General features: G+C 38.8%; 1 protein-coding gene across 4 annotated transcripts in view; it reads right to left on the bottom strand.

Moving 5' to 3' along the window:
- SLC20A2 (solute carrier family 20 member 2) overlaps positions 1–27,152 on the bottom strand; it is an 86,572-nt gene that overhangs the window by 14,519 nt on the left and 44,901 nt on the right. For 2 of the 4 annotated variants that reach the window (XM_016127409.2, XM_016127410.2), the window contains exons 2-7: positions 21,417–21,969; positions 16,932–17,072; positions 15,472–15,557; positions 12,583–12,679; positions 4,954–5,070; positions 537–740 (exon numbers count right to left, since the gene is read on the bottom strand). In XM_016127409.2, coding sequence (XP_015982895.2) covers positions 537–740; positions 4,954–5,070; positions 12,583–12,679; positions 15,472–15,557; positions 16,932–17,072; positions 21,417–21,705 — 934 coding nt within the window. In that variant the 5' untranslated portion in view covers positions 21,706–21,969. Of the gene's footprint in view, positions 1–536; positions 741–4,953; positions 5,071–12,582; positions 12,680–15,471; positions 15,558–16,931; positions 17,073–20,393; positions 21,368–21,416; positions 21,970–27,152 lie in introns of those variants that run through there. The other 2 variants (XM_016127411.2, XM_036228752.1) reach the window with 2 other exon arrangements.

Below are 27,152 nucleotides of genomic sequence, written 5' to 3' on the forward strand. Positions count from 1 at the left end.
GCGGGTGCCAGGGCCCCACCTTGCAGGGAGGCGGGAAGCTGCCCTGACAGGCCTGGCAGAAGTTAGTGCTCACCTATCATTGTCCACAAACATTATGCGACAAATGGACACTCTCAGGATGCTCTTAATGTTTTCTGAGGTTTCTATGATTCTAAGGTGGGATGACCACTTGGTTCCAATTTTATCTTTTTGTGCACATCCTTATTAACCGGATGAGCCAATCTTCAGTATTATGGTAACTCGACATGGAGCATATGCACATGCAGCTGAGCAAGCTGCACACAGGCCCCATGTGTGCACCCTTGGCACCACTGATAAGACTATAAATAGCTCTTGGAAGAAAAGCACAGGACAAGAGTAAGCCTGCTTGTTAGCTGCACAGTCTCCCGAGGCCTCTTTAGCCCCTGGGTTTTCTCAAAACATAAAACTGGGGACACTTTTGTGCATTAAAACCTAACTGCCCATGTGCAGGCCCAACTGGTTACCCCAGAGGGACTGCTCTCTGCCACCATGCAAACCCAAGCCTTCCATCTTACCATAGGAAGCCCGGGGGTGGTTTCCTGCTGATATGCCTTCTGAGGTCCCAGGTGTCTCCCCAGCTGACCCTGTGAGAGGGACAGTGCTGTCGTCATTAGCCTTGGCACCTGGCAGCTCTTTAAATACTGGGGACTCCACTTCCTGAATTTTATTGAGGCTTTCATCAGAGACTCGTGGTAAAGCACCTTCTTTTTGTAATTTACCTAAAGAAAATATAGTCATAACTGAGAACTTTGGAAGAGAACTCTTATTATTGACAAACAAATATTTAAAAAATGAATATTTATCTTTACACTTTGGTACTTACTTTGGAAATGAAACAAAAATGTTATATATAATAAAGAAAATGGAGAGTTCAATCAATTATATGGGAAATTCAAGCCAGAAAATTCAGCTATTAAGGAAAAGATGGGGGCATAAGGCCTGAGTAATTTCATCCAAAATCAACAAAAAAGAGAGGGTTAGGTCTGATCCCCAGGGTCGCTTCCAGGACTTACATTCTATAATTCTACAACCATCTGGCCTTCTATTTTCTTACACTAACCTCAGAATCTAACCACTGAAATGCTGATCCTTTTTGTCTTCAAAGATATAGTCTGTTTGGTTTTTCTTCTGTTCAATAAATTATTGGTCTCAGATTTCTTCAGGTCACCAAATCTTATGAAACAAGTAAATCATTTTCCTCAAAAGGAACAGAGAAATCCTATTTAGTTTTAAAAATCTTTTACTTTCCAAAGAAACAAAGGATTTTTTAAAAGTGGTTTTTAAAGCTCGATAGCACTCATTTTAATCAAATCTTATATGTGGTGCTGCTGATTTAATGATCTTACTGCTTGCAAATTTTCCTGAGCAAATTTCTAAGCTCTCACCTATAGAAGTGAAATTGAAACGCTCTTCTCAGTTCCTCTGCTGGATATACTCACACCTATTCTCCATCTCTATCACCTCTCTATCTCTGTATCTACCCTGTCAGATATATAGCTTGTTTTAACTGTTATGTTCTTCAGAAAACAAGAAATATACATAGATAGCTCTGACCTTAAGCTCCTTCTACATTAGATGTGAGAAGATAATATTATAATAAAGATTATAATAATTACAACAAAAATTGTTAACACATGAGACAGGTATTATTTTCTATATTTTACTAATGAGCAAAATGAGGCAAAGAGATTAAGTCATTTGCCCAAGGTAAAATTCAGGCAGTTTAGCTCTATGTTCCATGCCCTTAACTACTACTCTGTACTTAAAATAACAGAACAAGAAATGTAAATTGAAACATAAAAATATATGGCATTGACAAAAAAATCTCCTGAGAAACCAAAATGTGAAGCAATGTCAGTTCCTGTTGTGACATTATAGCCTAAAGCTGGAAAGCAAAGATTTTTATGGTCCATTTGACATTAAGGTTCAGCTATTAGGAAAAGCCTTTAAAAATCAGAGCATTTCAGTATAGTTTATCACTCCAATGGGGTTAAATCAGACAAACAGTATGTGTAAGGGGGGCTCATCATAGACTAGCACTTTGTATAAATGAAGGAGACATTTATTCTCTGCAAGAAGCAGCTACATGAGAGGGAGAAGCAGCTGGTTATCAATCTATCATTGATATGGCTTCACTATTTTGTTTCTAGTTACATGTATTAATGTTTTTTTTTTTTTAATGTTAGTTTTTAAATTTACATGCAGTGGATTGACTGTGTGAGTGTATAATCCTGACTCTAACCTGTCTAGATTCCTGTAACCCCACCATAATCAGGCTAGAGAAAGGTTCCATCACCTTCAAAGTTTCCCATGTGGTTAGAACCTCTGCCTTGCCCTAACCCTTGACAACCACTGACCTGGTCTCTGTCCCTAGTTTTGTCTTTTTCAGAATGGCATATAAATGAAACCATAGATGTAATTTTTTGAGACTGGCTTCCTTTACTTGGCATAATGCCTTTGAGATTCATCAATGTTATAGGTGTCAATAGTTCATTCTTTTTTATTGCTGGGTAGTATCCAATACATGGATGTTCCAGTTTGTTTACTCATTCTGTGGATAAGCCAGGTTGTTTCTTATTTTGGGTAATCACAAATAAAACTATAATTTACATATCCATATTTTTGTATAAATTTAAATTTCATTTGTCTAGGGTAAATACCCAGGAGCTGGCAAGTGTGCATTTAATCTTATAAGAAACTGCCGAGCTGCTTTCCCAAGTGGCTGCACCATGTTGCTGTCCCACCAGCAGTGTGAGACTTCCAGCTGATCCTCATCCTCATCCTCTTCAGCACCTAGCACTGCCTGTATTTTCCAAGCTGTTCAAATAGGTGTGTGATGATATCTCATTGTGATTTTAATTTGCATTTCCCTGATGGCTAGCGATGGTGTGCACCTTTTCATGGACTTATTTGCCATTCATATATCTTTTTTGGCAAAGTGTCTGTTCAAATTTTTGCTCATTTTTTAAACTGGGTTGCTTCCTGAGATTTCTTTATATATTCTGACTGTAAGGCTTTGGTCAGGGAATTTGCAAACACTGTCTCCCAGTCTGTAGCTTGTCTTTCATTTCCTTAACAGTGTTTCTTATAGAGCAATAGTTTTTGATTTTGATGAAGTGCAGTTTACTAACTTCTTTTCTGAATCGTGTTTTTGGTGTCATATCTAAAAACCCTTAACCCAAGGTCGCATAAGTTTTCCCCTTATTTGTTTTCCCTTATTGTTTTTCTATTTTATATTTAGATCTATGATGCATTTTGAGTTAATTTTTTTACAAGGTGTAAGGCTTAGGTCAAGGTTCTTTTTTTTTTTTTTTTTTGGCATATAGCTGTCCAATTGTTCTGATACCATTTGTTGTAAAGAGTATTCTTGCTCCATTGAACTGCCTTTATACTTTGTTGAGAATCAATTTGCCATATTTATGTGGATCTATTTCTGGACTCTATTCTGTTCTATTAATTTAGATGTCTATGTTCACTAATACCACCCTGTCTTATAACTTTAAGTAAGTCTTAAAGTCAAGAAGTATGAAGCCTTCAACTTTATTCTTTTTAAAAATTGTTTTGGCTTTCTATATAAATTTTAAAAGTACCTTATCTAAATCTACAAAATATCCTGCTGGGATTTTTATTTAAGTTGTATTAAATCTTTAGATCAATTTGAGAAAAAAGGACATCATTTCTATACTGAGTATTCCAGTTTATGAACATGAGATGTCTCATTTTTTTCATCATGTTTGAAATATGGGTTTTTGAATTCAAATATATCTATATTGAAACAATTCTAAGGTACACTCTGAGGCCAAAAGTAAATACTTCTTTTCCTTTGAGAGCCCTGTAAAAACATGTGGCCTCATGGCTTGGAATTCAATTATTTTGCTAATGACAGGAAAATAGCTCTGGCAACTTTCTACACCATACTATTCTTTCTTTAAAAATTGTGTGGTTTTTTTTTTTTAGGTATAATTTACATATAATAAATTCATACATTTTAAGTGTGCAGGTGAATGACCTGTGACAACAAATGAGTACACCCTATAACTATTCCCCCAGTTAAGACAGAGTACATTTCCATGTCCCTGAAAAGTTCCCTTGTGGTCCCTTTGCAGTCAGTCTTCTGCAACTGGCCCCAGCAACCAATGATTTCTACCACTAGAGATTTTCTCTGGAATCATATAGTATGTGCTCTTTTGTGTCTGGCTTCCTTCACTCAACATAAAGTCTGTGAAATTTGTTATGTTGTTTGCTACCGGTAGTTCATTTTCTGTATTGCTAAGTAGCATTCTATTGCATGAATATACTACAATTTGGTTATCTATTCACCTGTTAATAGCATTTGGGTTGTTTCCAGTTTTTGGCTATTATGACCAAACAATTTGTGCACAAGTCTTGCTATGACCTTGTCGTTGCTCTTGGAATTGCATTGCAAGCGGAATTACTAGGTCATATGGTAAATTTATGCTTAACTACTAATTTCCAAAGTTGTACCATTTTACATTTCGCCATAAATAAATATATATGAATTCCAGTTATTCTGCTTCTTCACCAACACTTGATATTGCTAGTCTTTTTACTTTTAGCCATTCTTGATTCTTACAGGTGTGAAATGGCATTTTATTGTGGTGTTAATTTGCTTTTCCCTAAAGACTAATACTTTTCACCAGGCTGGTTGAACTTAACTGCATAGTTAACTTCCAGGTATCCATGGCAACTAGGCCCTTACTCCTCACCTGGGTCACAAGTTATCAACAAAAAGTTTGAGCCAGAATGCAGTAAGGAACCAAGAGACAAGGGCTGGGCATGTACCTCAATGTATGTTCTAGAGTTATCTAGACTTCCATTTCCCTCTGTTGGTAAGGAGAATTGTGGATTACATCTGAAGTCTCAGAAATTGGGAGCATTTTTGTAAATCAGAAGAATAAAAAAAGCCCTTACCTGCTATTTTCCTCCGCATCCATGGACACACAAAGAGCCACACAAAAAAGGCAAACAGCAGCGCTACACCGAATGAGATGAGTGCTATCGCCCACATGGGAAGGACCAGACCGAGCACTGGGAAATGAAGACGACAGCAGTGGTGTCAGACGATATTCTCTGCAAGGTCAAGCCTCTTGTCGACATACTTCCCATTCCCCAAATCTAAAACTAATCGCCTGAATTTGGTATTTAATAAAACTCTCAACCAAAAAAAAAAAAAATGTGCTATGGGGAGAAGCAGAAGAGGATAAAGGGGAGGTCAGATATATGGTGACAGAGGGGCCCCGACTTGGGTGGCGAACACACAGCGCAGTATACAGATGAGGTATAGTGGAACTGTACACTTGAAACTTATGTAATCTTATTAGCCAATGTCACCCCAATAAGTTTAATTTTTAAAACTGTGCCACACTTTTGGGATAGAAAGCAGTGTATTTAAGACACACCTCACCTTGTGAATATGTGGTTAAACCGGTATAATTAGTAACCTAATTATAACATTTTACCAATAGGGCACAAGCGGCATATTAAGCTGTCCATAAAACCATTTACATATTATCTTAATATCTGAATTTCCGAGTGGACAGATGTGTCTCAGAAAGGAGCCCGGCACCTGTGCCCAAAGGCCGGCCCCTCTCACAGCGTCAGAGGCTGCGGTCTGGACGCCGCAGGGCACCGCTCGCTGCTGCCTTTTTTGGTTTCTCAAGAGTCGGCCTCTCTGCTTAAAAACGGACATGACACTCTGACCACATACACGAAACTTTTTTGAAATCGGCTTAGAAATAAAAATTTTTTATAAGGACACTGACGTACACACACAACTTTTTCCAGTGTCTCCAGTGTCAACTCATGGAATTACAATATAGAAAAACCTTTCATTAAAAATCCCATAATGTCCACTAAGTTTCAATTATATTAGCCAAAAAAAAAAGGGGGGGGGGGGAGAAGTGTGCATGGTTTAGGAACATTGCATTTTCCTAGCACTGTAATGTCTCCAGAGCTCATCAGTCTGAATTTTGTATATCTTGTCACTGGTGGCAACAGGCACATTGCATGCACATTCACAGGTGTACAACTTAAATATGCATGCTGACATAGGAACACGAGACACACATACAAGGATACCTACTATAGCATTACTTGTAATAGTAAGAATTTGTAAGACAATTAATACATGCATCATTATGAAAATGTAAAATAATTATTGTCTGCAGTCATAAAAATAAGGTAGATCTACAGGTACTGGTAAGGAAAGATGCCCACGAGCTAGTCAAGAAAGGCTGGTTGGATGACGGTATGAGCAACATGATCCAGCTAATGTTTTAAAAAGATAAGAACCTCACATTTACACTCCTACCGTATGCATGAATATTTAGAAAAAGTTCTAAAAAGATACAATGGTTACTCCTGTGGAGAGATGGGAAATTAGAGGGGGCTTTCACGTAATACATATATTTTTATACTGTTAACTTTTAAAATATATCATAAGCACCTCACTTTTGTAAACTGTTGTAAGTTTTTAAAAAGTGTTAGAAGAGTGAACTATTTAAAACTCTGCCCTTTGATAAAATAAATCTTTAATGATGTAAGCTTAGTACGTCATTATCCATTTTATACATATAAACCAACTCAGTTTTTCAATTAAGATATTATTAAACATTTTGGTAATTGTAAGAAGTAGAATAGGTAGTTACTACTATAAATGGAGAGTCAGAAGTAACATATATAAACATGAAAACCAAAAAAAAAAAAAAAAAACCAGAATTGCCCAACTTAATTATGACTCAGGGCTCACTGGTGGGAGTACAGACACTTAGGGACTAGACTGTTCCACTTCCAAACTTCCGGGTACATCAGAAAGCTGGGGACCTACATGAGACTGCGCCATGTGAGCTGACAGCAAGCTCCAGCCCCGGCTTTGACCTAGAATCTGAAGGTTGGAGCTGCTTATAAGCCTGGGGCTGACCTCACTGGGCCATCCATGCCTCTGGGCCGTGGCTTCCTGGCTTCTGCTTTCTGTCTTCATGTCACTGTCTTAATACATGTGATAAAGAAATCACTCCAAAGCTGTTTCTTGCCAAAGTGGTGATTGTTAATTACCAACATCAAACTGACCAACTAACATCAATGCCAATCACTCTTACAGCTTAAAAATATTTGGTTTTTGAAGAGGTTTCCCATTTCTTTTGTGGCTCTTGGTTTGGTTGATGGTAAAATTGCTAACTGAGCTACTTTTGGCTTTGCTGTGTTAACCTGATCTAAGAGAAGCAAGCCCTGGATAGTGTGGGGAGAGAGGCAATTTGTGAGATACACAAATAAGTGAACCCTTTTGTGCTCATGCCTTGCCCCGCCCCCGCCATCCATGCTGAACAGAACCCACAACAAAAGCAGAGAAGGGTTGCTCTATGGGCTCCTTCCAAGCCCATCTCCATACTCTGCTAGGGTCAAGTGGGATTCCAGAGGGTGTCAGGACCAACATCCAGAGAGAGAGAAAAAGAGTTCAGTTATAAGGACTTTTGGTCCTTTGCTTAGACAATAAGCTACAACAATCATCTGCTCCTTGAACCTTTACTATCAGAACTGCCATTGCCCTTGGTCTGACTTGGGACATGGCCACAAAGCTCTGAAGTCACCCTTCCAGTCATAAGGAACTGGAAGGGAGGGTAGGAGCGAAACACATCACTGAGGGTGGGAGGGGGTGGGGCAGAGTAAAACATTAAGAAGGAAAAAGAGTAAAGAAATACAGGAAAATAGGGGAAGGTCATTGATAGTGAGTAAAATAAGAGAGAGGAACAGAATGGGGCAATGTTTGGATCTTACCAAGTTATCCCAGGAAGTTAGTAATGTAATAGAGCATCAAAAGAACACGAGGATATATTTTTAAAGCCTACATATGAGAAATCCAAACCGATAGTCACGTTATAAATGATTCTAAATTGTATTAAATATATAAAACTGTTTCATGGGTAAAAATAATTAAATACAAAAATTCAGCATAGAAAAATACTTGGATCAACATACATCCAAGTGAAAACTTTTTCTTCTGAAAATTTTCAGGTTTATTTATATATAAGAAAATTTTTGACAAAAATACTTTGTATTAAATTGTCTGCTTGTGAGGATCTCAAAATGTTTTCCAATAATTACACCTTAAGAGGACCATAAAGCATGGTGTGCCACTTCACTCTGTGGACAGGCAAAGTAGGACATGGCTTGAATTGCTCCAGTTCCCCCAGCCAACAGCGGCTGCCAGGAACCAGCACTGGGCGCTCTCAACCCGTCCTCTGCTCCAGCCACTCAACAGCCTTTCATCTCTCGCTCCTTCTATTTTCTGAATAGCAGCGATATGATGACTAGTGATTTAGCTCTAACCGCAAGCATCTTTACAATTCTATTCCAAATCCCCCACAGATCAGAAGATTCAAGTAACTCAGAAAAGAAATAAATAGAACGTTTTTGAAGCACTTATGATCTTCCAGAGTCATCACTTTGTTACACCTCTTGATTTCATATACAATGATCATTATTAGAATCTCTAAATTAAATACAACTCCTCCACAAGAACCATGATCAGGTAATAGTGTTTATGGCAAAAGGTCCTGGAAAAAAGAGATGATTGGAACAGTGGTTCTCCAACTGTACCAGGTATCAAGATCACCCAGAGGGCTCCCTGGTAAACACAGATCCCCTCTGCAGTATTTCCAACTCAATGGGTCCATGGTTGGGCCTGAGAATCTGCATTTTTACAAATTACCATCAGAAGTCGATGCTGCTGGTCTAGAGACCACACTTAGACTTAGAAGTTACATATAACTACCAGAGGCTTAATTAGGTGATCTGTTCTGACTACTCAAAGAGGCACGCAATGTATTTCAGCATTCATTCTTTAAAAACTGAACAAAAACCAGGCCCCATACAACTGAAGACTTTCTCATTAAAAATAAACTTCAGGCTTGTATCCAACCCAAGTGAGCACTATATTTCCTAAAGCTATTTTTAGTTCTTGCAAATTATTTTTTAAAGGACAAAAAAAAATGCAAGGGCAATTTTTTAAAGTGCTACTTCAGTCTTGAAGTGTAAGGATGACTTTTATTTGAGAAAAGTCATGTCAAATGCAAAGTAAAACAAATTGAAAGAAACCAAAGATATAAACAACTTCAAAATAATTTAAAGTGGGTGAACAGAAAAAATCAAAACAAAACATTAACTCAACATCCAGTGGATCCCCACTGAATTAATCTCTTCCCTGCATAAAAATGCTATTTATCAAAATCTCTTAAAGTTGAAACCAGGTAAGATTAATGCCATCATTCATTTCTGTTAGAGAATTTCATTCTTTCCTTCCATCTCTGAGGCCCCTATGTGCTGAATAAAAATGTTCTAAGAAAGAAAGGGACACAGGAAGACTAAGTTCCAGATTGGCAGAATGGCAGACATATCCTGAAAGAAGCAGACTGACTAAGCCATTGTTGAAGTGACTCTTCTCAGCCTTATCACTGAATGACACCATGGCTATTTATGATACAGCTGGACAGGCAGAGAGGCCCCATAAGAGGAATTAGTATATATAATTAAAGTCTAGCTTGAAGGGCAAAAGTTAACCTTTAATGTTTAAATAACAATAAGATTTGGACTCACCTACTGGAGATTCTAGAAACATGAACCAAAATATCAACAAAGTCCTTTTCTGATTTAGTGGAGGAACAAAATGGTGGGTCCTTGAGAGTCATGACCTTCTCCTTCTTTCTCCTCTAAGCTAGCCCCCCAGAAAACTGCAAGTAAGAAATTTTCTACATCAACATGTGTGGAAAAAATAGAAATATGGGATGACTCAGGATATGCTGGCAACTTAAGGCTGAAAAAATGAGGCTACTTATGATCGATGGTAATAAAATATCACCAACATGTGTTAAGAGTTATTATGTGCCAGGCTCTGTGCTAAGCACCCTGCCCACATTACCTCACAGAGTTCCTACTACTATCCTTACTTATGATAACAGGAGGAAAGGAAATACGATGTTCTTGACAGTACAGTCATCCAACCAAAGTGCTTAACATTAACTCCAACACTGGGAATATTCTTTGTACTTTCAACTGAGTAATGATCTCCAAGATTCTTGTACAGATATTTTTATATTCCTAATTAAAGAGGTAGCTACCCTCTTCATACTGCTTGTATATTAAATATATACAAAAGACATATAGCCAGGTTTCCAAATACACTGAAAGCCATTTTTAAAGAGAGTAATAAGGGAAAGAACATAGTAATTAATGACTTAAATTAATGGTGAAATTAGGAACCAGGTATCATACATTAGGTGGTACCTGCCATGTTATACATCAGTGTAATGTTAACCAAGAGCCTGAGGCAGACTACACCGTCTGCCTCAAATTTTGGTTCTTCACCTTAGTAGTTATATGACCTCAGGTACTCAGTATTGCTGTCTCAGTTTCTCATCTGTAAAGTGGAGTTCGCAAAGCAATATTACCAATTTCCTAGAGGAGTTTGGAGGGCTAAAAGAATTCATCCATGCAAAACTAGGCTCAACAGAACTTAGCATTTATATTATTTATTTCTCACAACCTCTCCATAAGTATTTATGTTATCCTTAGTATCTTATCCAGTATACAGATTAATTTTTTCTAGAATAAAATTTACTCTCCTAGTAAAATGATTCTTTTAGCAAATTTGCAGTAAAAAATATAGCAAAGGATGAGGAAAAGAAAAAGAAGAGGTGGAAAAATCAGGAGTATAATAAAAGTCAAATTTGAATGAAAAATCACATTGACAAAAACTAACATTCAAAAGAATGAGGCAGCAAGAAGAATAGAGGGTAGTAAGAAATAAAATTAAAAAAAAAAAAAACAGAAAATAAATCATCCTTATTCTTGCCAATTCCCATTTTTCAGGACACGACCCTACAAAAGCATCCCAGCTCAGTCTCATTCAATCACTAAGCTAGAGGTGTCTGGCTACAGACATCCACTTAGCTTTTGGTTCAGTTGACTTGGGCTCCAAGAGCCTGAACAATATTAAGAACAAGGACTCATGAGCAAGAAGACGATGGACAAAAAATTTCCTTGGCCACAGTTTCCTCTCAGCTTGGCACCCAGGCCTGCCCAGCACTGTGTGAAAGCTCTGGGAGAGCCACAGACTTGGTGGTAGGGTTAACGCTGCCTCTGATTTTTTTTTTTTTATAGCTCATGAAAACGGTCTGTGACAAACATATTTCATAACCTATGAGTTATAAAACCTGAAGGTCCATCAGGCCACTGCTGTCTGAGGCTACAGTTTCATCTTTCTCATCAGCATGACCTTCAGCTTTGGGCTTTTTTTTAACATAAAGCAGCTGTGATGCTTCACAGCCCGCTGTCACCCAAAGTCTGGAAGTCCTTCTTACGAGTACTCAACCCTTTAAGATCAATGTTTTGAATGATGCAGAGATTCCAAAGCAGAAGGTTATAGAATGTTAAGAATAATCCAGAAATAGTTTTTTATTTTTAGTACTGAAGTACACGAACATAATTTTATATGGTTATTAAAATTTGAAAAAAATTGCCTTAATAAAACCTAGTCTGAGAAATTCATAAGGATTTTCCTCCATTTTGGAAGAGGGCACTTTTCAACTGTAATATGACATGCCATTTAGAGAAATTTTATCTTCTGATCAGAGAGGGCGATTTTTGTCAGATATGGCCAATAACTGAATCTTAATCCATAAAGGACATTAACGAGAAGGAAAACAATACAAACTAATACGTCTACTGACTTCATATAGTTCTGCAATAATGAGTGTATTCAGGATCTGGCGGTAGGAGGCACCTCTCACAAAGGAGGAATCCTCTCTACCAGAACATGTACAGAAATACTCAATTAGAATATTACCAGTTGATCAATATTGAAATATGTGTGTTAAAGAGTACTGTACGTAAGTTTTTCTTTATCCATTGAGAATTTTTTAAAAAAACACTGAACTTTTAACGCTGCCCCCTCCCCCAAAAACCCTTGTTAAAAAAAAAAAAAGAACATGAGCCATCAGAATAGGAAGAAAAAGAGTAATTCTGAAAAGAAAACCACCACTGGTTTCACTATCCAAAAAAAAAAAAAGAAAAGAAAAAGAAAGCATAGTTGCTAGTCACTGGATCCCTGGCCTGACAATTTCCAGCGAGTTCCGTGTTTGTGCTATCGGCCACATCAGAGCGCTCCCTGGTGTGTCACCAGTCTGTGGACCATACTGCTCACAGGCTCCACTCCCCTCCCCGGCTCCGTGAGGCATGAGGAGTTAGATCATCTTCTGAGACTCTGAGAACACAAGGAAGCTGCTAAGGCAAAGCAGCTGGGTAAACACAGTGGAATGGGAACTTTATTTTTTCTTTTTTTAAACCTGAAAGTCTGTTGCATTTGTACCTCACATATCTCCTGAGTATTTAAAGCACACAAATGCATTTACCACTTTTTACTGCTTCATAATGACCACAGGTAATGCTTTTCACTGTCAGTCTACAAGAGTCCAGCACCAAATAAACCAGACTGTTAGACTGTAACATGCCCTGCCTGCTGGATGTAAGCTTCCAAGGAATGCTTACCTGGTGCTCCTGTGTACATGATGGAAAACACATTTATTGCTATTGTAGCAGCATAGAACACTGGAAGTGCCCGGAGGCCATTGGGAACAGGGTCCTCCTGCGTGATAATGACAGAAAGTGGAAGGTCAGGATTCAAGAAGCATCTGGAGCCAACACAGGCAACATGATATAAAACACTGTTGCAAGAAAGTCTTCCCAAACACCAGCATGGCCAAAACAGTTGGCCGAGTCATTGCCGTGTGACAAGCTTCACATCTACAGAAACAGCATCAGCTTGGGCTGTCTCTCCTACACAAATACTATTTCAAAGAGTCCACTATTATGCCCAGCAGATGCGTTAAAGCATTAGAATCACATGAGCTGATGTCAGATTTAGAAATAGAGAAAAACTATTAGGTTAGGTCAGTTTATAGGGACAGAAGTCCAGAGCTTGGCCTCTACTTCAAAACTTGGGGCACTCACTATTCTAGCTAAGTTCAGGTCTGGCCCTAAAAATCTGCTTTCAATAAACATTTTGAGACTCAACCTTCTAAGAATGCCCTATGACAGTCAAATGACTTAAACAACACTGCATTACTACTCGATTTTATATCACTCTATTGCACAATAAATTTTAGCTCTATTAAAATTATATAAAGCAAATATATTACCATGTACTGTGATTTTCACAATCTTCTCATAGGGCATAATATTTAAACTTCAACTATTAAAAGTTAAAAAGACTATGGGTTCTTTATCTAATAAAACATTTATTTACAACTTCAGGCTTCTGGTACAACATTCCTTAAATCTAATACTTCAACAAGAAAGGTACTACACATGTTTTAGGCTAAATAATATCTCAGAAAATATCAGAAATTTAGAGTTTTAAGAAAATCTACATAGGACTTTATTTACTTACTTATTTTCTACAAAGGACTCTGAAATAAAAATATAGACTGGGAACTCCTCCATGCAGCACTGACCCATAGATGTTGCTTAAATAATTCAGAAAAGAACTAATTTCTAATAACCATGTAAGACATTTGGACATTTATATGAATCTGCTACCTTCCCCCATGATAAAATGAAAATTAGGTATAAACACTGATGTGAGCTACAGGAGTAAGGATAAGTAGAGACTATGTCAAAGATTTCTACTGTCAAATGCAAACATGTATGGAAATTGAGTTTGTTTGCATAACAGTACAACTTATTCTGGAATGACTCAAGTAGCCATCAGCACTTGCCAAAAGGCTTAAGTTGAACTGGTGGTGAGGTGTAAGGAACAGAGAACCAGTGGTAGGAAGTGATTCAACTGCATGAGAGTCATAGCCAAATCCGGCAGGGGAGGTGAAGAGCAGCAAGTATGAAGAACTAATGGGCGGAAGCTGGCATGAGGCACAGCAATCTCCTAATTTGTCATGTACCTTGAGAAAAGAACCCTGGCTAAACCGAAAACAAAACGTTAGGATGTTCGAATGCCTGCTGCCTCTGGTTTTCAAAATGTTTTCTCAGGGATCATAGTTGCTAAAGAAAGACTCCCAACCAATGACTTCTGAAAGTGTGTAAGGCCTGAACTTATGTTTTTACTTAAATCACCTTGTACTTTTCTCAAATAATCTATTCTTAAAACTCAAATGACAACTGTCTCATTGAAATCTATCTTCTTTCCTCCCTCCTGCTTCTCTTCTCCTCTCCTCGCCCCTGCCCTCCTCTCCTGCCTTTCTTCCTTCTGTCTATGGTCATTCGGCCACCTACCCAAGCATCCATCATTCCCTCTTAACAAACATTCAACCTGTGTCTCTGAAGTGTTAAGCATAGTGCTGGGCACTGGAACAGACCAGTGAACAAGACAGTCATGGTTTCTACTTTCACAGATCTTATAGTAAAATAGCAAACAAGCCACTAAGCCAGAAATAAAACAATGTACAACAAAAGAGAGTAGAACGATGAGAAGATACAGAGTGTTGTGGGTATAAAAGAAAGGAAGCAACCAGAACTTGGGGTGGGAGAAGAAAGGCTTCCTAGGAAGTAACACCTGGAAGCTGAGTAGGAGCAGGAGTCTGCCAGGCAAGGATGGATTCCAGATAGAGGAAATAAAAAGGGCAAAGGCTAGCAGGCAAGTGGGGGTGGCACCTTCCAAGATATAAACTAATACTAGTATGGCAGGAGCCCAGGATGAGTCCTTCAATGGACTGCTAGGCAATGACAGGAACACACAGCTGCATCTTTAAGTAAGGATACAGCTGAAGAAAGGTACGTTCCTGGCATGCTGAAAGGCAATGATCCAAGCCTACTTTATGGCTTATAAAGTACTGCAACAACCCTATGACAGTCAGATAAAAAACATACAATCAAGTTTTTTTCCCTAGAATACTGATCTCAGTAAGTTTTAATTTTAATCTCATTTTATTTTTGATAAGCCACACCCCCAATAGGTATATTTCCTTCTTTTTATCTTTTTAAGGATAGGAAAAAGTCAGTGTCTCAAGCTTGATTTCTTCATTAAAAAATAGAAAACATATCTAGATAAAGAAATTCTCCGGCTGTTTTTAGTGATAGTCAATTTCAAAATCTTAATACTAACTCACTCTATTCTGTTTAACATTCAGGAAATAATTACCTTTCCTTTTTGAGGCCATAGTGCAATGTCTGAGAGTGTCGACTAAAGAACTCAGTCATAGGGCAAGAAACAGTATGTACAATGCTGGGTTCTGGGCACTCCTGGGGACTCTACCTGGAACCTTTCTTCCTACTTAGTAATGAAGTCTGATTCTAACTCCAGGGTGCTGGGCCTTTAAAATGTAAAAATACTGTTATTCCTCTGACCCCTCTCACAATTGTCCTACAATTGAGTAGGACAAAAATTAGTTCTAAACCTTAATAATAAAAAACAGCCTCACTTACCTTTTTTAAGATGAAAATTCTGATCAGTACAAACAGCACACCAGACATGAAACCAGACAATAGTGGAGATATAAACCAAGAAGCAACTGAATAATTAAAAAAAAAAAAAAGTCTAATGAATGTTAAAGTTCTATATACTTCAAGTCATTTATATAATACAATGATAACCAACATCCGATACATATATTAATAAATTATCCTGGAATTATTCACCTTAACTCAAACCCTACTGCCCTGGCAGAGCTGACCTTCACACATGTACAGCTCTACACACACGCACGCACACATGTGCGCACACACACACGGTCCCGGAGAACTGAGCACACTTGCAGCACACAGTCAAGTAGGGGATCCCTGAGCTCTGGCCTCAGAAGACAGATTTGATTTCCACTGAGCCCCTTTCACCTGTCCTTCTTATTAATCTATATGGAGACCTGGTCCTTGTTCCAACAGTAAGGGTGATTTAAAAGATGGGCCACCTTCCATTTCATTTTCTAAGCCTAGGCTGGTACTGTCATCCTGACACTTTTAGCCTCTAATGTAGTAGGTCCCAACCCTGGCTGCACTCTAGAAATACACCTGGGAAATTTTTGAAAACTACTTACACTCTGGCTCTGCCCCAGAATTCTGATTTAAAAGGCTTAGAGTGGGGTCTGGGCATTGATATTTTAAAATTGCTCCGCCAGGTAATTCTAAAGTACAGCCGGAGTTAAGAATGACTGTTCTAGAAGCCTGAGACTGAAGGTGATTTTCCTGGCCATCTGTGTGTCCCTGTTTGGCAGCTCAGGGATCCATTTGACCTAGAGGCTCCTGAGGCCACTGTGATTCTTAAAAGGGGAGCTACCCAGAGGAGGGAGATGGGGCAGAGAGCATTTTTTACAACAGGCGAGTTGGTATTTATTGGGCTGAATGGATTTCCCATGTACTAAAAGCCAGAGCCAGGAAGCAGGTTGTCAGACTCTGACTCCCTGCTGCGCAGCCTACAACAGTCCAGAAGGAACACTAGAAAGCCTCCTCTGTGGGGGGCAGACTGGGTGATCTCTTAAATGCAGTGAGGTAAGTAACACTGGGCTCATTTACAGGCCTCCCCATGACCATGAACTCTGATTCCTGGACATCACAGGTATCTTCCTCATTTGGGCCTAGTTTTTCTCTGACTATAAACTGATTTCAATTAGATAAATTTCTTTCTGCCTGGGAACAACAAATAAATACCAATTTTCAAAACTAGATGACAGTGTAACAGTTGTAAAGAGTGAAGGTAGAAAAAAAAATTCTCTAACACATAACAGTTCACAATCTCTGTTAACAGAGATTTTAAGCAAAAATGTATTACCCGTATAGGTCTTCTACATCTTAACTCTTAAGGGAAAAGATATATTATAATGGTAGCTTTTAATACAAATTACTCTAGAGAATGTAAACTTTCCTTCTTATAGGTAAAAGAAAATGGAAATTACCAATCTTGACAAGTTCCATCCACTGCACACCCTTTGTACCAATCGCGACAAGTGAGAATCCTATAGTAGAACCAACAATGCAGTGTGTTCCTGAGATGGGAAGTCTCAGGAAGGATGCAATCAGTTGCCAAACAGCTGAACCTATAGGTTGAAAGATTAAAAAAAAAAAAAAAAAAAAAAAGTTAGATAAAAAGTACAGCGGCTTAAACAGCCATGAAAGGAAGAAATACAAATTACTGTTCTCTATACCAACACTCCCTGGGGTTAATTTCCTGTGGGTTTTCTTTATAAAGCGCTAATGTCCTGACAAAAATCATTCCCTTAACTTTAGTCAAAGAAACAGTCTTCAACAGTGAAGGAATAATGAGGATTTATTTAAAGAAAAGTATTTAAAGAAAAGTCTCTTGATGCCAATTATTAACTGCTCTTGTCCCGTTTAGGTAAAGGAGCTGATGATGAACTTGCTCTGATGTGAAGAGTGGCCAAGACCACGGGAGAGATGAGGACACAAATGACGCACGGAAACAAGAAAGGCTGCATACCGGAAAAGCCTTCGTTGTACTTGTGCCTCAGAGTCACTCAGCGAGGAGGGCTAGCTTTCTGCTCTGTCATATTAGGCTGTACAAGGGAGAGTGTGGTATCACGTTGCTTTTTTATTTTTGCCTCTAATATCAGAAGAAACAAAGATATTCAACCCCAAACTGGGCATCTGCTCTCAGCCCCCTCCTAGATGGTGGACCTTTTTGTCTGTTCCCTCAAGGCTTCTAGTTCTTAGGAGTTAAGAGGATCCCTTAGTATTGGCTTTGTGTCCTTTTGCCTTGATTTCACCACTCTTTTCCAGGCTTATTGTTTTTCTAGGCTATAGTTCACTTTAGATATTTTCATAAGCAGATCAAATTTTGCAGTGAGTATTAAAAGCATCAGCTGGGAGCGATCACTTTCAGACACAGTTGTTGAAAAGTTCATATAGAGCTGGAAGAGAACAAAAGGTTTGGCTGATAAGCAGGGCCCATTATTAACCCCAAAAGTTAATTCTGGAAATCTGGTTGCCTGGCAGCAGGAGCACTTTTAAGTAGACTCTTGGCATTTTCTTCAAAAATGTCTGAGTTACAATGGATCAGGAAAGGCTGTCCAGGTCGCAGTTTGTGAAGCAACGCTGACAGCTGCTCCATGAGCCCTGGGCGTGCTGACCTTTGAGCTGCAGTGGGCTATGACCCTGTGTCTATCCCTGAAGCGTGTGCTGGATGGAAAAGAGGCCAGGCCTGTGCTGCCAAACCGGTGACAGACGCCTTGGAGTACCCAGGCCTCCCGGTGGACAATTCTTTAAGCCTTCGCTTCTAATCCCTGGGCTCCTCAGGGACTACATACTTGTTTTAAAAATAAAGCCAGAGTTTGGCACATGTTTCATAGCATAGAACCATAACTTAAAAAACAAACTTTATGATTTATATTCTTTCAAAAATTAATCTTCTGACGTTAAGAGAATGGTATAAACTCACCTAGGTGAATTCAGACCATGAGATTTTCTTTCTTGAAAGCTACTACTCTTTCTCTGACTGACTTTATAACTGTATCTGAGAGCAGGAAGGCTTGTCAGAAAAGGTAGGGAGGATGGGGGCTGCCTGAGAGAGGGAAGAAGGGAACTGGGAGGAGTGAAGGACATGCTGAGGAGGGGAGAAAGGGGGCAGGTATTTGCAGGGGACCTTGCAAAGTCAGAGTGGGTGAGAGGCTGCCTTAACCTCAGGTATTTCTAAAGGCGAATGGGATTAAATCAATGTTAAGAAAAAACAGTGGGAAAAACAGATAGTTTAACCTAAGATAGTGATAACCTACAAAGAGGAACAGGATTAAGTACAGGATAAGGGTATAAGACAAAACCTAGGGAAAGAGACGGAAAGATAGGCATCTTCTGAGGCAACTGGTTCCTGGGACAATGAGAGAATAGCAAAGCAAAGGTTCAGGGTTACAGGAGGCAGACAGGCAGGTATGAGTGAGTGCGGGGTGGGGCGAAGGCTCAGGATTTATAGGTAAAGAGGGAGCTTTAAGGAGACTGTGCACTTCTTGGCATGGTTCAAGGAGACGGCTTCTTCATGCTATTTTGTGTATTTCTGTAAGAAATTGGTGAGTTTTAAATTCTCGGTAGATTTTTGGGACCATTGGTGGTTTCATACTTGATTGACTATTTAGTGCTGAGCTACAGTCCCAAAAGACAACCTGTTTAGGAAGTTTAGCTGGCATGAAAATTTCTTTTATCCAAGCAACTTAACGCTACCAGAACTCTATCAGAAAGAACAGAGATTCATGGGCTTAGGGAGAAGTTTCTAAAGACAAAAGAGAAAAATAAAACAGAATATAATAAAAGGATGGGAGGAGAGACAAAGAAAAGAAATGGATGTAGAATTTAGAAGAGGAAGATTGGGAGAATTCAGGCATCTGAACAGAATCAGTTTTGGTTTTGGCCAATAATGATTATACTACCAACTTAAATTTACATAGTTCCCACTTGCAAGGAATCTAGTTTCGAAAATCTAGGTAACCCATACAAATTCCCAACAAAACAGGCTTTGAGGTTCATCTAACCGCACACAGACACAAGAAGAAAAAGAAAAAAGAAACCAAAGCAAACAAAATCAAGTTATTCAAGCAAAACCCCAAATTGCTTTGGTTAACCTAAATTCTAGTTGAGGTAAGTATTCTTCATTCTTTCAGTAAAGAGCCAAAGGCCAGGGGTGGGAAAACTGAAAAATTGGACAAGTTACACTGTCCACACAGAAAGTTAGCAGTGACATGAAGCTCAGCTCACAAGGCTTTCTGTTAAACTGAGGGTCTCAGTGTGGCCTCAGTAACAAATCTCTTTAATAAGCACCACCACTCCTCAAAAGGTCATCCATTAAAAAGAGAAACCTCTGTTAAGATTTAATTTTATCAGTGTTGTTCTTTATTTCACCCTACTTCTCTCATCATCTTGCCCTCATCATCCTAACTGGAAAAATCATAATTTCAGCTTGATATGATTATGTCTTAGATATTTATCATAAGGCTATAGGAACGCGGATTTTACAAGTAATTGTTGTATTTCTAAAGGAAATTTCTGTTATATCTAACGATGATGGAAAATATATGCTCAGTGAAGAAAGTAAAATTTGGTAATTACCATAGCTGTTGGAATTAAAGCAACATGAACCTTACATTTTTAAAACACAAAACGTTGAGACGTCTGAACTTCTTAGCATATATATCACCAGCCTATTACGCTTAGTAGCAGTTAATACGTTAGCACATCCGTCTGCTTCGGATCAGATGCCTCAACACTTTCTCAATCTAACTTGCTATAATAAAAAGATGATGGGCCATCTTAAAATTGGCAAATAATGTCCACATTCCAGTTAAGAAGTGCCAGTGACAGTAAACAACTAGGGGCCTGTGGAATGCAGCTGTGTGCCTGGGACACCAGCATCTTACCTCCTACTGCAGGACTCTCCCCACAAAAGGATATGTCCTGTTGAAAGCAGAAGGTGGCAGAATTCTCTCTAACCCTCTTCTCCCTAACCAAATTACCCGTATAGATCAGCTGTCTGCTGTGACGTCATCTCTACCTAGAGGCAAGCAGAGAAAGAGTCCTGTCAGCTGCACTTCAGGGATTCCTGCCTGACTTTCGGCTGCAGCAAGGGCAGTGCTGCAAGTCTGTGGTCGTCTTGAGCAATGGCGAAAGCACACTGACCAGTCAACCTGTGTGTTAATATACTTCACTGCCTTCGACACTTCTCTTTCACCTAGACAACTTGAAACTACCAATAAAGGTTGTACAATAAACGGGTGACATAAAAATGATCTTTTGGCCTGAAAACAAAAACATACCAAATGTAGGTCTCAGAGGTAGAATGAGAAAATCAAAACAGAAGCCAACAAAAGAATTTCAAATAATGTGAAAGACCACAATTTCTTGAAACATAAACAACATTCATTTGGTAACTGCTCTAAAACTTAAATTGAGAATACAAAAAGTTAAATTAGTAAGTATTGTTTTTTGGCTTCCAAGTTTCCAAAACACTGTAGTCTAATTGATGAAAAATCTATGACAAAATAGAAACAAACCTTAAAGGAACTTTCATAAGTAAACCTTTCCAACATATTCACTTAGACATGCTATTTCTTTAATAACTTTCAAACAACTTTAAAATGACAAAGAGCTATTTTATAAATACTTCCATACTTCATGAAAAGTACTCACTTAGCCAAATCTATTTTAACAACCGAGTTTGCTAAAGTCTCAAGAAAATACGTGTTTGCTTGATATCTGAACACTAAAAAAATTATACTTAAATTAAAATGCAGAAAGCAAAAATAAGATAGAGTAAATATGAAACATCAAACCAGTTTTTCAAAGTTAAAGTGAAAATCACATTTATGATATGACAGGAGCACTACAGGGAAGAAAGGTCAGTAAACACATTTCCGACCAGCATAAAAAAGAATACTACTTACCAACCATGGCACTAACTTCCCCAGCCATTAGTGTTTTTACTGTCTCGTTGTATAGGTTCACATCAATGATACCTTTCCGAATGGTCTCTCCTACTTTGGCTCCCAGTAACACTGAGCCTGTGGTTTCAAATATTGAAGCCAAAATGCACGCCTGCCTCAAGGTTACCACGCCAGAGCCCACGGCCGTTCCAAATGAATTGGCGACATCATTTGCACCAACAGAAAATGCCAAGATAAAAGCTATGATAAAACCCAGAATGACCATCCACAAATACTCATCCATGGCCATTCTGGAAAGTGGGCTCTGGGTACTTCTCTTTTGCAGAAATATTTTAAATAAACAAAGCTTGAGGTTATAAGCGTCGTAAGGCTCAGAGTTCTTGTAAACAGTGAGTTTGCTCTGGAAAGCGCTGGACAATGTTAGAGCCTGAACAAACTGCTAACTGCTGGTTTTCAAACTACTGTCAGTACAGTTCATTTGGTTGTGTTCAGTCAGCGGTAAAACACATTCCATATTTTTCCTTCCAATCTGGGAAAGCTGTGATGTCTCCTCCTGTAACAGAAAGAAAACAAAAGAAATCAATTACCTTAAGCAACCTGTAACAGTTTGTTCTTTCAGAAATAAATGTTGTAAGCCTACTAATGGGATCTAACTTTGGCATGTGACAGATCTAACCATAAAGCAACTCAAGGAAGATTATAATTAGGTTAGCTAACCTCCCCCCTAAAAAGGCTGGTTTCTATAATGTCAGAGGTTGAAGTATGCTGCATAATTAAAAAACTGACAGTAAGCCTTAATAGAATACGTTTATGCAATTTGGAAAACATGTTAGTTCATTATTTTCAGAAAGAAAAAACTGCCTCAAATGAACAAAAGATAAATGAGAAATTCAGAATTATAAGTTTTTCAAATATGTGGAATGTGCCAAATTTCTTGGAACAGTGACTACCAAATCTGATTCTGTGACACCACAAGGTGCGGCTAATGACCTACCTGCACATTTACATATAAGGCACAAGCACTTTACATTATGACTACATCACGAGCATTTGAAAGGAAGTTTACGGGTTCTGGTATAGTGACTCATCCAAAGGGTGACAAAGGCAAGAAATGATGGGCCTCACAAAAGTAACAGAGAAAGCTAGAAAATGAAGCCATCCTATTAAAGCGCGAGTCAGATCGTGTCACTGGTCCATTACTTGCCATCTCACTCAGAGGAAAAGCCAGAGGCCTTATTATGGCCTGTAAGACCCTCCAAGACCTTCTCAGGGCTCTGCCCAGCTCACCAACCCCAGCTCCTGTTCACCCCCTTCCCTCACTGGCTCCTTGCTTTTCCTTACAAATACCACTCGCCTCAGGGCCTTTGTACCTGCTGGTCCTCTGCCAGGAAAAAACTCCCTGACAGCTGTACCACTCACTCCTCACTCTATTTAGGTCTCTGCTCAAATGTCACCATCAGAGAGCCATTCCTGACCTTGTGAAAGGGCAACCCCTCCCCCATGCCATTATCCATCTCTCTCGCCTTACTTTAAAAATTTTCTACTTATCATTTCATTCGTTCACTCCCTTTTTCATTCATTCTTGTCTGTCTTCTCTTACTAGGGACTTGGTTGGATTCACTGCTGTATCTTCAGTAAATATAATAGTGCCTGGCATGTGGTAAGCCCTAATAAATTTGTTGAATAAATGAAGAAAGAAGCTATTAAACACATGGAGAAAAGTCTTGCATATTCCTGATTCTGGAATGACGAGGAGGTATCACAAAATTAATATATCTGTGAAGTAAAAATGTCACTAAAAGCTTTGGAGCTATGGTATAAAGTATCGAATCCATATATTTTCTTTGAATGATATTTGGGCACACAGAAAGTTGCCTAGCACAGAATGGTTCTTAATAAATGCTTACTGAACTGAATCAATTAGGCTTGTATACAGTAAAATAATCAATCAACATTATGTTACTTATGGAAATAAAAGCAGGATACAAAATTTTATATAAACTGTGATTATGGCAATGTTAAAAATGCATATAAAAAGAGCAAAAGGCAATATACTAAGTTTGTAACAGTGGTTGAATCTGAGTGGTAGCGATATAATTTTTTTCTTTCCTCCAAAAACTGTATACTGTGGTTATATGCTCTTCAAATTAAAATAATTTATAATAAACAAAATAAACACATATTGAACCCCATCTATGTATGCAATGGTATAGGCATACAATGAAGTAGAAAATGTACACTGATAGATCTGATCATATTCCGAGATTTGTAGCCAACGCAATTCCAGAGAGTCAGATCCCAAGTGAGACAAATGAAAAGACCTAACTCTAGAGGCCAAAGACAATATTCCACTAAATGTATTTTATTAACATAATAGGCACATCAAATCTATAAATGAAAATACAAGATAAAAGATATTTTGGACAACAGTATTTATCTTAAAAAATAAAGAATTCTTGAGCCAATCTTATTTGTCAGGTTAGGCTGCCAAAGGGCAAAGGAACCACATTCGACAAATACTTATTGAGAACCTTCTTTGTGACAGTCGCTAGGAATATAATGATGAGTAAAAATGGATGTGGTCCTGGCACATATGCGGCTTATGTGAGGGAAACAGACAGTAATCAAACAAAACCTGTGACAAATGCTACAAAGGAAGGAGGCACGCATCACACAGTGTCATGAAAGCACAGATGTGGGGCAGAAAGGCTTGCCTGAAATCTAAGGGTGGTGGGAGTTAACTCTGGGACTAGAGGAGGCATTCCAGGCATTTCCCAGGATGCAAGGAGCAGAATGAGGAGAGGAGACTGGAGAAAATCACAATGAAAGTTGAGGTGGGCATACTAAAGACCCCATGTAAACAATGGGGTGACAGTGAAGCGTTTTACTCAGAGAGGTGCTGTCATGATCAGACTTTCATTTTTAAAAGCCCGTTCTGGCTGCAACATGGAAAATGGACCAGAGAGAAGGCAAGAGTGAATGTGGAAAGACTAATTATGAGGCTACTGCCTCGTTTGGGCACAAGAGGAAGTCCTTTGGAGCTAGGGTGGTGATGGTGAGGAAGGGAAGAGAAATTACTTAAGGAAGTATTTCAGTGGCTAAGTCAACAGAACTTGGTGATGATCTGTATATGGGTGTTGAGAGGGGATAGGTGGTCACTGCCTGGTGGAACTGGACTGAGTGGTTTCTCTCTCTCTCTTTCTCTTGCCTTGTTTTTAGGTGTCAAGAAGGGGTCTGACCACAAATTCACTTTGGGCATGTTGAATGCATGCAGAGGCAAATCACAGGAGCACAGAAGAGAAGTGTGGCTGCTCGAGGCACCAGAGCAGTAAGGTATGCCCTCAGCCCAGTTTCACTTGGGGAGAGTTTTAATTGTCTTTATGATTCCCAAGGCACCATGTCAGACCAGGGATTGCCTCTCCTAGTTAGATAATCTTAGATAACTTATTTCCATAGTTGTGCCTGTATTCTTTGTCTTTTCTGCTTCACTTCATACCCTCAGCAACCAGCTCAAGTCCAATAAACATCTGGCTGAGGAGAAAGGCTTGTCACATTTTTAAGAACTACATTATTCTATCTTGCATTATATATACAAGGCCTGTTTTGTATTGCAAGTACCCGCACCTTGATTTTCTCTCCTTTCCATTGATTTTTTATCAAACACAAGGAAAACAAAGCGCTACAACAGCTACGAAACTGCTGCACAGAAAAAGATGACAGTGCTGCTGACTACCGCACAGGAGGCCAGAATGGTAATTTGTTAAGAGTACAGAAAGCCCATATTCGGAGTGGCTGAGGTCTGACCAGGTGGGACGCCGGAAAGTACTGATTGTTTGAAAGTAGAATTTTAAAGGCAGGTGATCCAATCGGTGAGAAAAGAATGACTTATTCAATAAATAATGTTGGGTCAACTTGCTAACGGCTAACTATCTGAAAAAAAAAGAAAACAGATCCCTATCTCATGCCAAAATAAATGAGATTTGGATGTAAAAATTGAAACCCAAAGAGAATAAGAAAAAAAATGTAGAAAAACTTAAATATTTAAGTAATTTAAGTAAATTAAATATTTAATTAATATCGGGATGGGGAAGTCTAGACATGACATCCAGGCAGTTACATGACATCAAGTAGCTGGGAGACAGAGAGGTCTGAAGTGCGAATTGCCTCTTCTCTGCCTCAGCAATGATTCTCGACAGGAGTGCAATGCTCTTTAGAATTTCCAGCTACTGCCATGGTTTTTTCTAATTCTCCTAAAGGGCTTTTCTGCAAGAGGTCAGAACATAAAGGAGGGTTAGAACAAGCTTTCTAACTCTCCTTCCCCTCGTATGAAAGCCCCTATGTGGCTGAGATTCACAGGACTCGAGCTTACAAGTTATTCTTCAATTTTCAAATGTTGCTGACCTCTTGCCTCAGCAGAACGGAGACCGGAGAATGTTCTGAATGAGTGCAGGAGGTACTGAGGGGTTTCATAAGTTCTGTCTCCCAAACCTGTAATGTTCCAAGATCTTCACTTTCTTTTCTAACTACCCTAATGCCTACTGAACAAGGTTCTCAACTTTGTTCTGTCTGCTGCCACTTCTGTTCCTTGATCGTTGAACCAGCTCTACTTCTTTCACCAGCCCAAAGAGCGCCTTGGCAGGACTCAAGTGCTTATAGATTCTTTTCCTATCATTTCCTCTATGAGCATCTCCTTCAACTTTATCCTCTTATCCACACTAGAAATCTGAATGTTAAAGTGAAAACTAACATTCTCAGAATGTTTCTCGGCAGATAGATATGCACAGTGTTTAAAAGCAGGAATGTTGCTGAACTGTAGCACTTAATAGACATTTATGCCAAAAGAAGTTCGGGCAGGAGAATCTCTTGCTCTGGAATGCTGCCAAAGGTAACATCAGGATGACCTCTCCGAGCAAACACGCTAAGGAGACGTCTGCTCCAGTTCTCCCACCAGCATTCCTCTCTTCGCTCAGCCTTAGAGCCTAATCGTTTCCTCAGTCAGCAAACTGCTCCCAGACAACCAGGTTTATAGTGGACTGTGGCTTAAGTTCCCAGAGGACTTGAAGTTTTATAGGACTGGCCCAGAGCCAAATTCCTTTCCACGTGTGTGCTTCTGGCCTATGAGGACCTGTTCCCTGAGATTTCATGGACTGCACCCAGACCAACCTCCCCTCCAAAAGATGCAGGAAAGGAGCCAGGTACCTCACACAGAGGACCTGGTGCTCGGAAGTAAATTTCCAATACCTCCCAAGAAAACCCTAAGTGCATTACACCTACTCTCTAAAAACACAAAACCTACTTTCTTGGAAGCTAGAGTTCAATCTTGAATTCTGACACTTAGGTAGGAATATGAAGACACAGATATCTCTTCGATAGTACAATGCAAAATCGGGGTTACCCTGACTACTCAGACATAAAAATTACTAGCTTTTCCTGATAATATTTAAACTAACTGGAAGATTCATTTTTAGAATTTTATTATTTGCATAGTACAACAGAAACATTTTTTCTTTCAACATTCAAGTTATAGATCTTGTCATAAAGTTTCTCTTAACATCATTCTTGAATAGCTCATGAAAATATCTACTGTACACTCAAATTTTAAGCAATAATTTAAAAATTGCATGTTTATGTTAGAAAATATCAAGTTTCATATTTTCACACCAATTATAAAATATCAAAGCATTACTAGAATAGCTCCGAAACTTGCCTACACTACCTTTAAATGGCATATTCACA

Source organism: Rousettus aegyptiacus, unplaced genomic scaffold, assembly GCF_014176215.1.
Source record: "Rousettus aegyptiacus isolate mRouAeg1 unplaced genomic scaffold, mRouAeg1.p scaffold_m13_p_11, whole genome shotgun sequence".
NCBI classification, from domain to species: domain Eukaryota; kingdom Metazoa; phylum Chordata; class Mammalia; order Chiroptera; family Pteropodidae; genus Rousettus; species Rousettus aegyptiacus.